Below are 12776 nucleotides of genomic sequence, written 5' to 3'. Positions count from 1 at the left end.
TCTATTTTCGGCAATTGAATGAGCTAGCCATCGAATGGGTGAACAGCGAACAATAAACAGTCAACGTTCAGTCACCAAATATTACATTGACAAGGTAAGTAATTAGTTAACAGTCAGTTGTCCAACACTTCCCCGTCTTATACACAGAAGTGTTTCCAACCCAGCCAGGTGGGGGTGGTGGGGCTTTGCCCCCAAATCACCCTTACTATATATACCAACTCCAAGACCACACTACAATGAAGAAAAGGGATTTGAAGTAATTTAAGTTGGGGGTAATAGCATTGGTTTAGAATTTTAAATATCAAATTACTTAGCAAAAATGTAGCTCTGTTTGTGATTGGAAGTCAGCGTGCTTTTTCATTTAATTATGAGAATTTAAATCAGCCAGTTAAGCAAATCGTTTCATTTCCTTATATATTTTGAGTATTGTGGGCTAAGAGGATGGTGTATTTGAATATTTTCTGGTCCTGTACCTAACTGGCAGACTGATTGATGGTTTCAATTGGTTGTTTCTATGATGTGCTGGCTTTTTTTTGTTTTTAGTTTATTGGTTACTTTTGTCAGCAAAACTGTATGTCAGTCCAATATTCCTCACTGGAAATGCTGCTACAGAAAGGGCAAACAAACTTCTTTTCAAACTGGTTACCTCTCCCTGTTCTAAGTTGGTTGGAGATCTTACATGATTGGTCCAGCTGCTTGCACAGTAGCTAAAGGAAGGCATTGCCCATAGTTCCATTTCTTTGGTGTCTGGTAACAGCAATTTTTCCTCAGGGGTGAGTTTCCACATGGAGATCTGACGATAAAAAATTTTATTTGTAATAACCACTCTAGAAAAGGTCTGGGGCAACTTCATTTAATGTATTCTCAGAATGCCAGCAATGTTAGCATCAATGTAGCAGGTGCTTCAAGCATCATCAAGATGAACAATATAGTGGCTGACAATTTAAATGCTACGAGTAAGCCACCTGAACTTGTTAATTTTGATATTTCTGAATGGTGTTACAAAGAATTTTATTTAAGAACTAGTTTTAACAACGAAGTTATTTAGTCGAGAGATTACAGTCTCAAAACAATATTAAATTATTAGAGAAAAAAGCTTCTTAAATTAAGAACCTAGTATAGTCCAGTTTACATGCTAGTCCTGAATTCAGGGCTGTTACAATTTTCTGAGTTACCCATACCTTACTTGGATAGAGGGAGATTTCTCTGCTCACCTGTGAGAGAGGGAGCTTTGAGCAGCCATCTGTCCCTGAAGGAGTGGTTTCAGCCCAGAAGTTAGGAGTTTGTGGGCCATTTTGGGCTAATTTCTATCTCTTTCATTTCCCTGCTGTAAAAACCACGTTTGCATGGTTTTGCACGTCCGGCCAGCGCTGGTTAGCTAGGGCTAAATTTATCCCGGCTCCACCTAGTCTCCTCTTCAGTTTTTCCCTTAAAAGTAGTCTAACTCTCAACCTAAGCACTTAAAAAGCATCCTACAGTCCATCACTTGCTCATACCTAATAGCAAGCACTAATATACCCCGACACTTGATTGCCCAGCAGGGCAAGGCTCATTTTTCACCCCTCAACAACCAAGCGACTAAGCAGCTCACCCTACTATACAGACATGACCAAAGGGCAATTTCAGGTATACTTTCCAGTCCAGCTGGTGAACCTGGGTAAACTGAGGCAATGTTACAACTGCCTCATGTACACAGACAACCCTCTCCTTCTACCACAAAACATTAACTTATGCGAGAGATGCAATTATATAGCTAAACTGGAGGCTAAGCTCTCTCAATCCAAGACTGGAACAAACAGTCATGAGGCGAAGGTTAACACTTGCACCATACATCCAGCCTCACATAGACATACTAAACCAGCACTGGCAAAAAATACACATAAATACACAAAATCATACTCGGAGGCTCTAAATAAAAAGCCTGAAAAGCATCACAGACCTCCAAAGCAGATACCCAAAAAACCTGCACCTCTCGTCACAAACCAGACAACACATAAAACACAAAATCAGTATGCCGCACAATCACAGCCCTTAAGGCGAAATAACATACTTAACACACTAGTAATAGGCGACTCTATAGTCAGGCACACTGATGTTCCACTCACTAGGCTGGACAAGGACAAGGTTACTGTTAGCTGCATGTCGGGAGCCAGAATCCACCATATAACACAAGCACTCAGGTCACTCCCGAACAAGTACAAATATGACTCTGTCATTGTTCATGTTGGTGTAAATGACCTGAGATGTACCTCCCTGGACTACATGAAAAGAGACATGGAAGAGCACTTTGATCATGTAGCCCAGGTGGGTATGACCCTGACCCTGAGTAGCATCCTGCCCTCACCAAGAATGATACCGCAGTATAAAGAAAAAAATGATCAATTTCAACAATTGGCTAAGCTTCTGGTGTCATTCAAAGGGGATCCAGTGTCTGTCAGCTTGGGATGACATGCTCGACAGGCCTTGTTGCTTCGCAAGAGACGGCTTGCACCTGTCACATCTAGGCTTTCGAATACTGGCCAAGGCTCTTGCTGCCCCCATAGTGCCTTTTTTAGGCAAGGCTCAAAAGTCAAACCCTCCTCTGTAAACAGCACAAATAAAAAAATGAGGGTTATGCTACTCAACGCCAGGAGTTTAAATCTCAAAATGCATGCGCTCGAAGCACTCTTCAGTATGGAGAACGTTGACATCTGTGCAGTAAATGAAACCTGGTTCAAGGCTCCACAGGGCACCCCACCACTACCGGGCTACAACTCATACCTCGCATTTCGACCACAGAACATGGACCAAAACACAAAAAGAGGGGGTGTATCAATATTCATCAAGGATACCTACACCTCCAGGTTAGTGGTGCAGCATGATACCTCCGAGATTATCCATGTGCAACTAACATCAGGCAAATCTGCAATGCAAATTTTGGTCTGCAACAAATCACCCTCCATGACCCAGGAACACCACCCCACCTTTCTGGAGACATTGGAAAACATGAAGGTCCTACGAACACCCTGATATTGGGCGATTTCAATTACCCTACCCTTAACTGGGAAAACTACTCAAGTACAAACTCCCAGGTCCAGCGCTTCCTGGAATTTATCAACTCAAATGCCCGGGATCAGCTGGTAAACTCCCCTACCAGAGGTGAAAACATATTGGACCTGGTCATCATCAACATGGGTGACAGGTGTCCCACACCAGAGGTCAACCCATCACTGGTTAGATCAGATCATAAACTCATCATTCTGGTTGTCCACACCCCACCACCACCCCCAACTAAGGAAACCACAGTAAAAAACTTTTCTAAAGCAAACTTCACCTTACTTAAGACAGAGGTGGTAAGTTTCACAGCCCCGACGCTAAAGGATAACACTGCCCAAGATGCAGAAACCTTTACAAATGCACTTTATGAGCACCTACAAGGATGCATGGATCATGCCATCCCTAGCAAAACCACGACTCACTCCCCTAAGAGAAGGAAGCCAGTCTGGTTGACCCTTGCCATAAACAGGCCATACAAAAGAAGGAGGAAACTAGTTCAGAAAAAAAGCAAATCCCAAGAAGGAAAGACATCCCTGATCAGTATTAGTAAGAAATTAAGGTCCCTCATAAAAATCCTCCAAGGCTAACTTCGAAAGGAAAATAGCCAAGGATTCGAAAGTTAACCACAAAGCCTTCTTTAACTATGTCAAGAATCTAAGTGGCAACTCGCAGATATGCTCTGAGCTAGTGCAAAATGGCACAAAATATACTGAACCCACTGATATTGCCAATATCCTGGAAGATAGCTTCAGTGCAAACTTCACCCCCCTCTCACCAACAAAAGGGCCCACAATGATACCGGAAAAGTGTAGTGTCCCAGAAATCACAGACGCACAGGTGAAAACAACCCTTTCAAAAGCCAAAAGCACAGCGTCAATGGGGCTAGATGGGGTCCCAGGCTGCATCTTGCATGAACTACAGAACAAACTAACCCCCACCTAAAAACACTGTTCAACCTCAGCCTCTACACAGACTACTTGCCCATAGAATGGCGCACAGCAATTGTTATTCCGCTCCACAAAGGAGGGGCCACAACTGACCCTGGTAACTATCACCCCATAAGCCTGACTAGCCTGGTCTTCAAGGCTATGGAGTGCATCATCATGGAACTCATTAACAAAGACATTGGGAACCTCCAAACACTTGACCCGACCCAGTTCGGCTTTGTGAAGGGCAGATCATGCCTACTAAACCTGGTTGACTTCTTCGAGACAGTCACCAAGGCCATAGATGAGGGTAAGTTAGTTCACACAGCCTATCTTGACCTCGCCAAGGCTTTTGACACCATTCCCCACTCAGGAATTATAGAAAAACTCACCAGCCTGAACATAAACCCCTACGTCACGAGATGGGTTGCCAACTGGCTTACAGATAGAACTCACACGGTAAGAATAGTGGGCTCCAGGTCACAAGTGGTGTCCCACAAGGCTCAGTCCTGGGACCCCTACTGTTCGGCATATACTTCTCAGAAGTACAGGTAAACACAGGAGGACTATGGCTAACCAAGTTCACGGATGACTGCAAACCGGGAGCCATAATTGACTCACCGGCTGACACAGACATTCTCCAAAAGGGCCTTACTGAGATGGACACCAGGTGTCAAAGTCATGGCCTCAAGCTAAATGCCAAAAAATGCATTGTCATCCCATTTGGGAAAAACAAAACACCCATGAATTACCACATAGGTGGCAGCCCCCTTAATACAGAAGAGGTAATAAGAGATCTGGGGACCCAGGTAGATAGCAATCTCTCCTTTGACAATCATATTGCCAAAGTAGTTAGGAAATCCTTCTATGTAACCCATCTAATTACTAAAGGATTCACATCTAGAAATAAAGAGGTTATAATGCCCCTCTACTCGTCACTCATCAGACCCATCATAAAGTACAATGCCTCATTTGGGATATACCTCACAAGATACTTCCAACAGCTGGAAAGGCCACAAAAGTACCTTACCAAGAGGATTACTGGTCTCAAACATATGTCCTATGCAGCCCGACTGGAAAAACTCCAGCTGTACTCAGTGGCATATCGCTTACTCAGAGGTGATCTCTGCCTGACTTACAAAGCCATGTCAAACTCAGAACTGATGGACATGCTCCACCTAAAGAAATCCAAGTCACTGCAAGCCACTCACTCTAGTGGGCTAAACCTCACCACAACAATAAATAGAGCATGCTGGAGGATTCCTGTCACAGAGACTCCCCATGCTTTGGAACAAAATTCCTAACTACATTAGGCAGAGCCCCTCACTAACACTCTTCAAGAGAAACCTTGATGAGTGGATGGGTAACAGAAAATACACCCCTGGGATCACTTCATTGGCTCTTCTTGACAGAGGCTCAGTTAATTAATCAATGGGGCTGTGAAAGCTGACACACTCTGGCTAGGCTTATAAATGCCCTCGGGCAGATAGCCTAGTACCTACCTATGAACCTATGAACCTTGGAATTAGATAATGCTTATTTAAATTACTGCATTGATTCAAACCAAGTTCCAAAGGGATTAAGAACTTCTAAATTTCCAAACCGAAACATAGAAGGTTCAGTTTTGCATAAGGAATTAAGTACAGTGTTCAATCGACATGGGATGAAACTAATGACTGTTCTAATTAAGGACAACAAAAAACAGATTGTTTGTTTAAAGAACTACAAGAATTAGACAGTATTATTAAGAAGGGCCTTTTGTTTGAACAATATTTTGATTTTTATAACACTTTTTTTTATAGGGCAGACAAACAAAGTGAAACCATTAAAATTAAAAAAAATAGATTTTGAGATATTAAAGAATATGAATCTAATAATGTATACCCTTTGTCTAAAGGGGAATCATGATAACAATAATCATAGGGATGGGGTTGTACCTGATAACATCAATATTTGTTCTCAGAATGATATTTCTTTAAACCTCACCGACCCTTTAGAATTTCCCCAGGTCATCTCGGTTGGCCAGTCAAGAACCTGCAACATATTTTCCACAGTAGCAATGGAGAGTGGTCACTTCACCGAAACAAGGGAAGGAGGAACACCAACAATTCTTACAGGAATGAACAGGATTTTTACAGGAATGGTCCTTGGATGGAATAAATGATGAATGTGATAATATTAACAACAATAATATTTGCACTAAGGATGGTTACACCATTTTTAATTACAGTAGTTTAAATATTACTGATATTCATTTAAAGTTATTTAAAAAAGGGTTAACTTTTACGCCATGTGCCATATTTATCTAGCTGATTTTTTAACTGAGTTAAAATTTTTTACTAGGAAGTTGAACTTGGCTTTAAATATGAACAATAAGGTTTTTAAGGACACGGAGTTAATGGTATATAGGAAAAGTACTTATAACCCCCAGCACACCCACTTATTCTTTTATTTGAGCAAAAATGTACTAGGGATATTTATTTATATAATGGGAACAAGAAATTATATAGATTTAATAACTTATCTATGGAAGAAAAGATTATTTGGGAACAACTTATGTTAGATAAAGCAGTGTGGGTTATGAAATCTGACAAAGGAAGTGGAATTGTTTTAATGGTTTTTTTTTCTTATTCTTTTCTTATGCTAATAAACGGTTTGAGGTATTATTTAACATCAAAAGATACATTCATGTTTTTCAAAATACTGTTGATTTATCATATAAGAATATATACATATTTCTGGAAGATTTGGTATCTCAAAAAAGTATTACCCCCCCCCCAGTGAATTTAGGTTTTAAGGTGTGAAAAACATATGTTCTGACAATTTTTGAAATACCCAAGATCCATAAATGTCTTAACAATCTCCTCTTAGACCAATAGTAGCTGCTCATGGCTCTAAAATCTATACCCTGGCTATATACTGATTGCAAATGTAAGCCCTACACAAAAAATACCGCCATCTTTTGAAAGATTCCTGTGATTTTTTGGGTAAATTAAAAAAGAAATTGTACATGCCAACATTACTTTTGTCACTGTTGGCAGACATATTTGAATTCTGTGATCTCCCATGATAGCGGCTTGGAATACTTTTCAGAGGTAGTGTCTACGTTTGAATTTTTAAACAACACGGAGACCCATTTGGTAGTAGACTTAATAGAACTGAGCTTAAACAACCGGTTTATCTACTTTGAGGGACAGTGTTTCAAACAGAACAAAGGGATAGCAATGGGAGCATTATGTGTCCCTACCTATGCTAATTCAGTTATGTTATCCTGGGAATACAAATGCATTGTTAACTCAGAATTGCAGAATTGTTGGAATTTATGTCTGTTTCCTTGATGATATTTTTAGATATTTTAATACTTCTGCTGAATTTTTAAGATTTACTTACTATCATTCTTTGCACAACAACAATTATTTAGATGTACTAATTAATAAAAGAGATGATTGTTTTATGTCCAGTATTTATAGGAAACCTACATTTTCAAATTCATATTTACATTTTAGTAACTGCCAGTCCTTAGCATAGAAGAAAGCTTTGATTAATAGGCAACTTGTGAGACTGGCAAGATGATTTCCAACGATGTTGATTTTGAAAAAAAAATGTTTTTAAGTAAAATGGTTTCAGAAAGGCGGTATCCTGGAAGGATGATAAATGAAATAAGATGTGTAAGGCACCATAGGTTCAAAACATTATTAGGTGAAGATTTTTATAAAGATACTGGTTCCAACATGTTGGGTGACAAGGGAGTGACAAAAGCCATTTTAATTCAGCATTAATTTTAAAATACTTCCCTGATTGTTTTAATATTAAAAGAATTATCAGCAACAATTGGGGTATTTTTAAGCTTAACCAAGTAATTAACAGGGCACTGAACCTTAAAACAGTTCTGAGAATAAGAAAAGTAATTTCCATGCATCAGGGCAAATAATGATTTTAGTATGAAAAAATGCAGACACTGCAGTCAATATGAATATTTGTTTGTTGGTCATACAAGGAAAGAATGAGGCCTAAAAGGCAACAGAACTTAAATGAGCTATACAATGTCTGAGTGAGAAAGGTAGGGTAGATATAAGTGATGAATAATTTTTGCTACTGGGAGTGTGTCGATATGGTTTCTGATGTAAAATGCTTGCAACTAGGATTGTGTTGGTGTGGTTTGTTTACATTTATATAAATGTATGATTGCCTATGTAGTAAGCGATGGTTTATTGAAGATATTTCTTGTTTAAAAAAAGCAGAAATTGAATAATTTATGTAATGTTGCTTAGGTTATATGATATATAGCAATATAAGTGAAGTATAAAGTTTGGTATGTTAATATAGTTTGATTACTTTTATATGAATGTAAATTTGCCTATGTCATAAGTGATGATTCAATAAAGGTGTTTGAAAAAAAAACATATATTTGTTGGTAACACAATTGTTATAACAAGTCAAACTATTTGTCTTCACATGAATTGCAAGTGTTTAACTAAGGGCGTCGTTTATATTGGTTTATGTGGGAAATGTAAACCTTTTTATGTGGGCAAAACTGAAAGAACACTTGCTAAAAGGATTTTTGAGCATTTTTACAACATTAAAAAGGTAACATTAATAATGTTATGTATAAACATTTGAAGTTATACTCAGATCATATAGATTTTAAATTTGTTGTTTTAGAGCAAGTCACTATAAATCCATGGGGAGGGCTGTGAGAAACAATTGAATACAGGGAACCTTGGTTCTGCTGTGTTTTAATAAGATAAGAAAAAACACTCCGGTGTATTTTAATATTTTGTAGTCCTGCACCTAATTGGTGGAGTGGTTGTTTGTTTCAGTTGATTATAGAGAGCTTGTATTCTATTTTGGGAAGCAGAATATTTTTTTAGCCGATGACATGCATGCTGTGGTGGAGAGCAGATGAAAGATTATATAGCATAGTTTAACCTAATTTAGAATTTTAGGGGTGATATCGTCTGCATGTAAATTGAAGTTCAGGAGCTGTTCAAGTGTTAAGCCAAAGAATTCTGTTACATAACATTTAGAATCATGACACTATCGGAATCCATTGGTATTAAAGGTGGTAGTGAATGTAGTTTCTTAGCTGTAGTGAACAGTATCACATTAATGTTATTACTGTTAATTAGTAGCTTGTTTTTAATGAGCCACTAACACAGGTTTGTTAATTTTGATTGTATAGCTCTTTGGAAGGCTTGGTGTGTTTTATTAGATTCCAGTAATAGTATATCATCTATGTACATAATTAAGTTATGAGTGAGTAGATCTAGAGTTATGTCATTAATGAACAGTGAAAAAAGTAGGAGTCTTGTGAAGCACTTGGAAATACCATTGAGGCAACATGATCTTCAATGTGCTTTCTCGACACTGGGGTGGCTGGATTTCTCAAAGTGTCTAATACCTGTTCAGGTGTGTTTCTTTTGAAGTGGTCTACGTGGGTAATGTAATTTAATCCCCTAGGGGAAAATATTCCCATGGTATTGATGTGCTTCCCCATTCTTTCATCTATGATGATGCACTCCACCAGAGGTTTCTTTCTCCAATGCTTCCTATGCTTAGGGGGGATGAATCATTTCATCCACTTTCATGGTACTGCCTGCATGAAATCAGGCCCCTGACATGCTCTCTTCATCACCATGTCAACTGAGTGGTCTGCAGAAATTACCACCTAAGAGGTAGAAGCTGCAGACCTGAGTGCTTCAAATAACGCTTCTTCATCTGGGGAAGGTGGGTCAGAGGGCCAAGATCCTCTATGGTGCATCAGTGTCAGGATTTTTCCAAATTTGACATCTTCTGGAAGGGATATTGGAGAACCCTTCTGTCCATCTAAATGGTGTCTGAAGGGATGGGCTCATTGGAGGACTCAGTGGGTCTTCTTTTACATGTCCATTTGCTGAGAAGATCTTGTTGGGATGCATCCATATCCCTGGAAGACTCTGCTTGTGCCTGTGCCTGTGAAGGAGGCTGTATGAAACTGTCAAGTCAGATCTGCCCTGGGAAGGATGATTAAAGGCTGAAGTCCAGACTGAATAGTGCCAAGTGGTGGATTCAGTGTCAGAAAAGCTCCTGTAGTCTTCCTAGATGATGAAGCTATCATCTTGTCAATAAGCTTAAACGCTGATCCAAAGTTGATCTGCATCAGGGATCCCCAAGTTGGTGCAGTATTGTCCTCACAGAAATGAGCATCAGGGGCACTAAAGACAGAAATGTAGACACTGAAGACCTAGATTTCCCCATATTGAGACTGGAGTTGACATCTTGAATGCCAAGGACTCTGACACAGCAAATAGCATCAAATGAATCAGAGTTAAGGATGGTGCCAAAAGCCACATCACTGAAGGTCTTCTTATCAAATGAGTTAGATGAAAGGAATTTAGTACCAAGACCATAATGCTAGTTGGTGCCAACTTTAAAGGCTCTAGGCAAGACAATAACTCCAAAACCACAGGTGACAAAACCCAGAGAAGAGAAGTAGATTTTAGAAGTGAATGTGCTAACCTGATCTGCCCTGGAGACAGAGGGGGATAGGATGACACCCATGTCAATCTAAGTTTTCCAAAACAACCTCATCATCCTGTCCTAGTCGATTTCAGAAGCACTTCAGAAGGACCTAGTAGACCAAAGGGAAGATGAAGAGGGAGGGCAGGAAAAGAGAGATATGGATGCTGCAGATCTGGGCAGGAAACGTTCAGTTGCACAGAGGCACTTGGATATTTAACCTAGCTTTTCTTTCTTTTGCATTGCAAACTGAACAATCCACCAACAGGTTTTCTAGACCCATGTAGAGATCTTGAGTGTCCTGAGATGGAATCTTGTAGCCACATTTGTCACACATATTCATGTCTAAAATAAAAGTAACTCCTTATATAGAATCAAGTAAAACAGAATGCTCTAACATAGTTATAAACATATTTATAGAAAATAACACCACAAGTACATGTCAAAAATCTTAATAGAAGTATACAGTTAAGAGCATCAGCTAAAAATACAGTTAAAAGGATGAGATCCAAGCTGCTATCTGCAAATATAATGCTTTTAAGGGAAATGTGTAAATAGAGATAGGGTCTCTGTACATGTTACCAATGGAAGAGCTGAGGAAAATTAAGTAGTTTTTTTAATGATAAACAGTATACTAAAAAGAAAAAGGGTAAGGACTAAAAGTCTGTCAGAAAAATATTAAAATATGTAAAAATAAGTAGCTGCAAATGTGAGCATTTACCTGAGTGCCGGTCTACATGTTTATAGGTTAATACTAGGCTATTCATCCAGGGTACAATTAAAATCCTAGCCACAATAATCACATTTGAGTTTCAGAGCAGTAAACACAATCTGGAGTAGGGTTATGGACAGAAGCAGTATAGAAGTTTGCGAAGCTTGATGTATGAGAGCTAAGTAGAGCTGCTGGATATTCAGACAGATGAGCATCAGGGGCACCAAAGACAGGGTGGCCTAATGCTTATGGTGTTTGCCTTACAAACACAAGGTGCAGGGTTTGAGTCTCACAAGGGATAATCAGCTAAGCTTAATATGGCTTGCAAGGGCAGTTAGCTCAGTCCTAATCTATGAACAGGATGTTTATGCTTAAAGTCTGGATGTGGCTAAACAGTCTTTGCACCAGATCATTCATCTGCTTCACAATGACAAAATAAGGGAATAGCATTTTATGTGTACATTTTGTTGCAGGGCCCAAGATGTAAGAGTTTGCAAAACAGTTTTCAGTGCATTGTCTTGATTACCAGTTCAAATGAATAACAGAGCAATGAAACTTACCAACATAAAATGCAGAATTTTCTTCTTTAGCAAAATCATCAATATACGATAATCCTAGAGGTATGATAGGTGTTTCTCCTATTCCACGCAACAGGTTTCCAATTAACACAACTACCCACATGAGAGATCCACCATGCTTTTCACATTCTGTACAAGAGAAACACATACATGTATTATAACCATTTGCCCTTTAGCCAAACTACTGGACAAAATAGTTTAGTCTCAAATGACAGCTCAGCAGCTCTCTTCATAGTGACTGACCAAATATATGCCAACATGGAGAAAAGACTCATTATAGGCACATTATTTATTGGCCCTAAGGCAGCCTCAAGACCATGAGCCATAACTTCCTCTTTCCGATACATTCGAAAGCTGTCCTTGTAGAAGAAGTTCTACGATGACTCCCAAACCACTTTGCAATACAACTTTTCAGCATATTCAGGCAAAAAATATTCAAACTGCTGCTCATTTAAGGCAGGTGACTCACAGAGTTTGATATTAAGCCCCCTATTTTTTTGTCTTTTTATTAATGACTTCACATTTGCTCTACTAAACTTGAATAGCACTTTCACCTCTAATTTATATGGCAAACTCTGGAATGATTTGAGTATCCTACAGAATTGCATCCCTGACAAATGAAATTGTTAATTCTAATAAATCAGGACTTATGGTTTTAATACCAAACATGAACTGCAGTATTATCCCCAGTTCTCCATTACTGACCTTTTCGGATACATTACTGTCCAGTTTACAACCCAGAGATAGTTAGGTATCCATTTAGAGCAGCAACCCTCATTTATCCACCACAGAGTGCAAATAGTTAAATAGGCACTAGCACAAGTTATATATTTTATAGATTATGTCACCTGTTATCCCTGGGGCCATGTATGACAATATGTACAAGTGCCCTGTTACCCAGACTGCAGCATGTATTCCCAATCATTGCAATAAACCCTCCCCAGAATACTGCATTACTACAGAAAAATGAAAATATAATATTCAGGTTTATATCACTGCCAAGTGCAAGAACAGCCAAAGACAATT

General features: G+C 39.0%; 1 protein-coding gene across 2 annotated transcripts in view; it reads right to left on the bottom strand.

Annotated features, from left to right (window-relative positions):
• The window catches only part of LOC122815359 (solute carrier organic anion transporter family member 1A2-like), a 420483-nt gene that overhangs the window by 271548 nt on the left and 136159 nt on the right, over window positions 1–12776 (bottom strand). For both annotated transcript variants that reach the window (XM_044087813.1, XM_044087814.1), the window contains one exon: window positions 11733–11879. In XM_044087813.1, coding sequence (XP_043943748.1) covers window positions 11733–11879 — 147 coding nt within the window. The remainder of the gene's footprint in view (window positions 1–11732; window positions 11880–12776) is intronic.

This window comes from Protopterus annectens, chromosome 11.part0, assembly GCF_019279795.1.
Source record: "Protopterus annectens isolate FY-2018-M chromosome 11.part0, PAN1.0, whole genome shotgun sequence".
Taxonomy (NCBI): domain Eukaryota; kingdom Metazoa; phylum Chordata; order Ceratodontiformes; family Protopteridae; genus Protopterus; species Protopterus annectens.
This window is presented reverse-complemented; position numbering and strand designations above follow the sequence as displayed.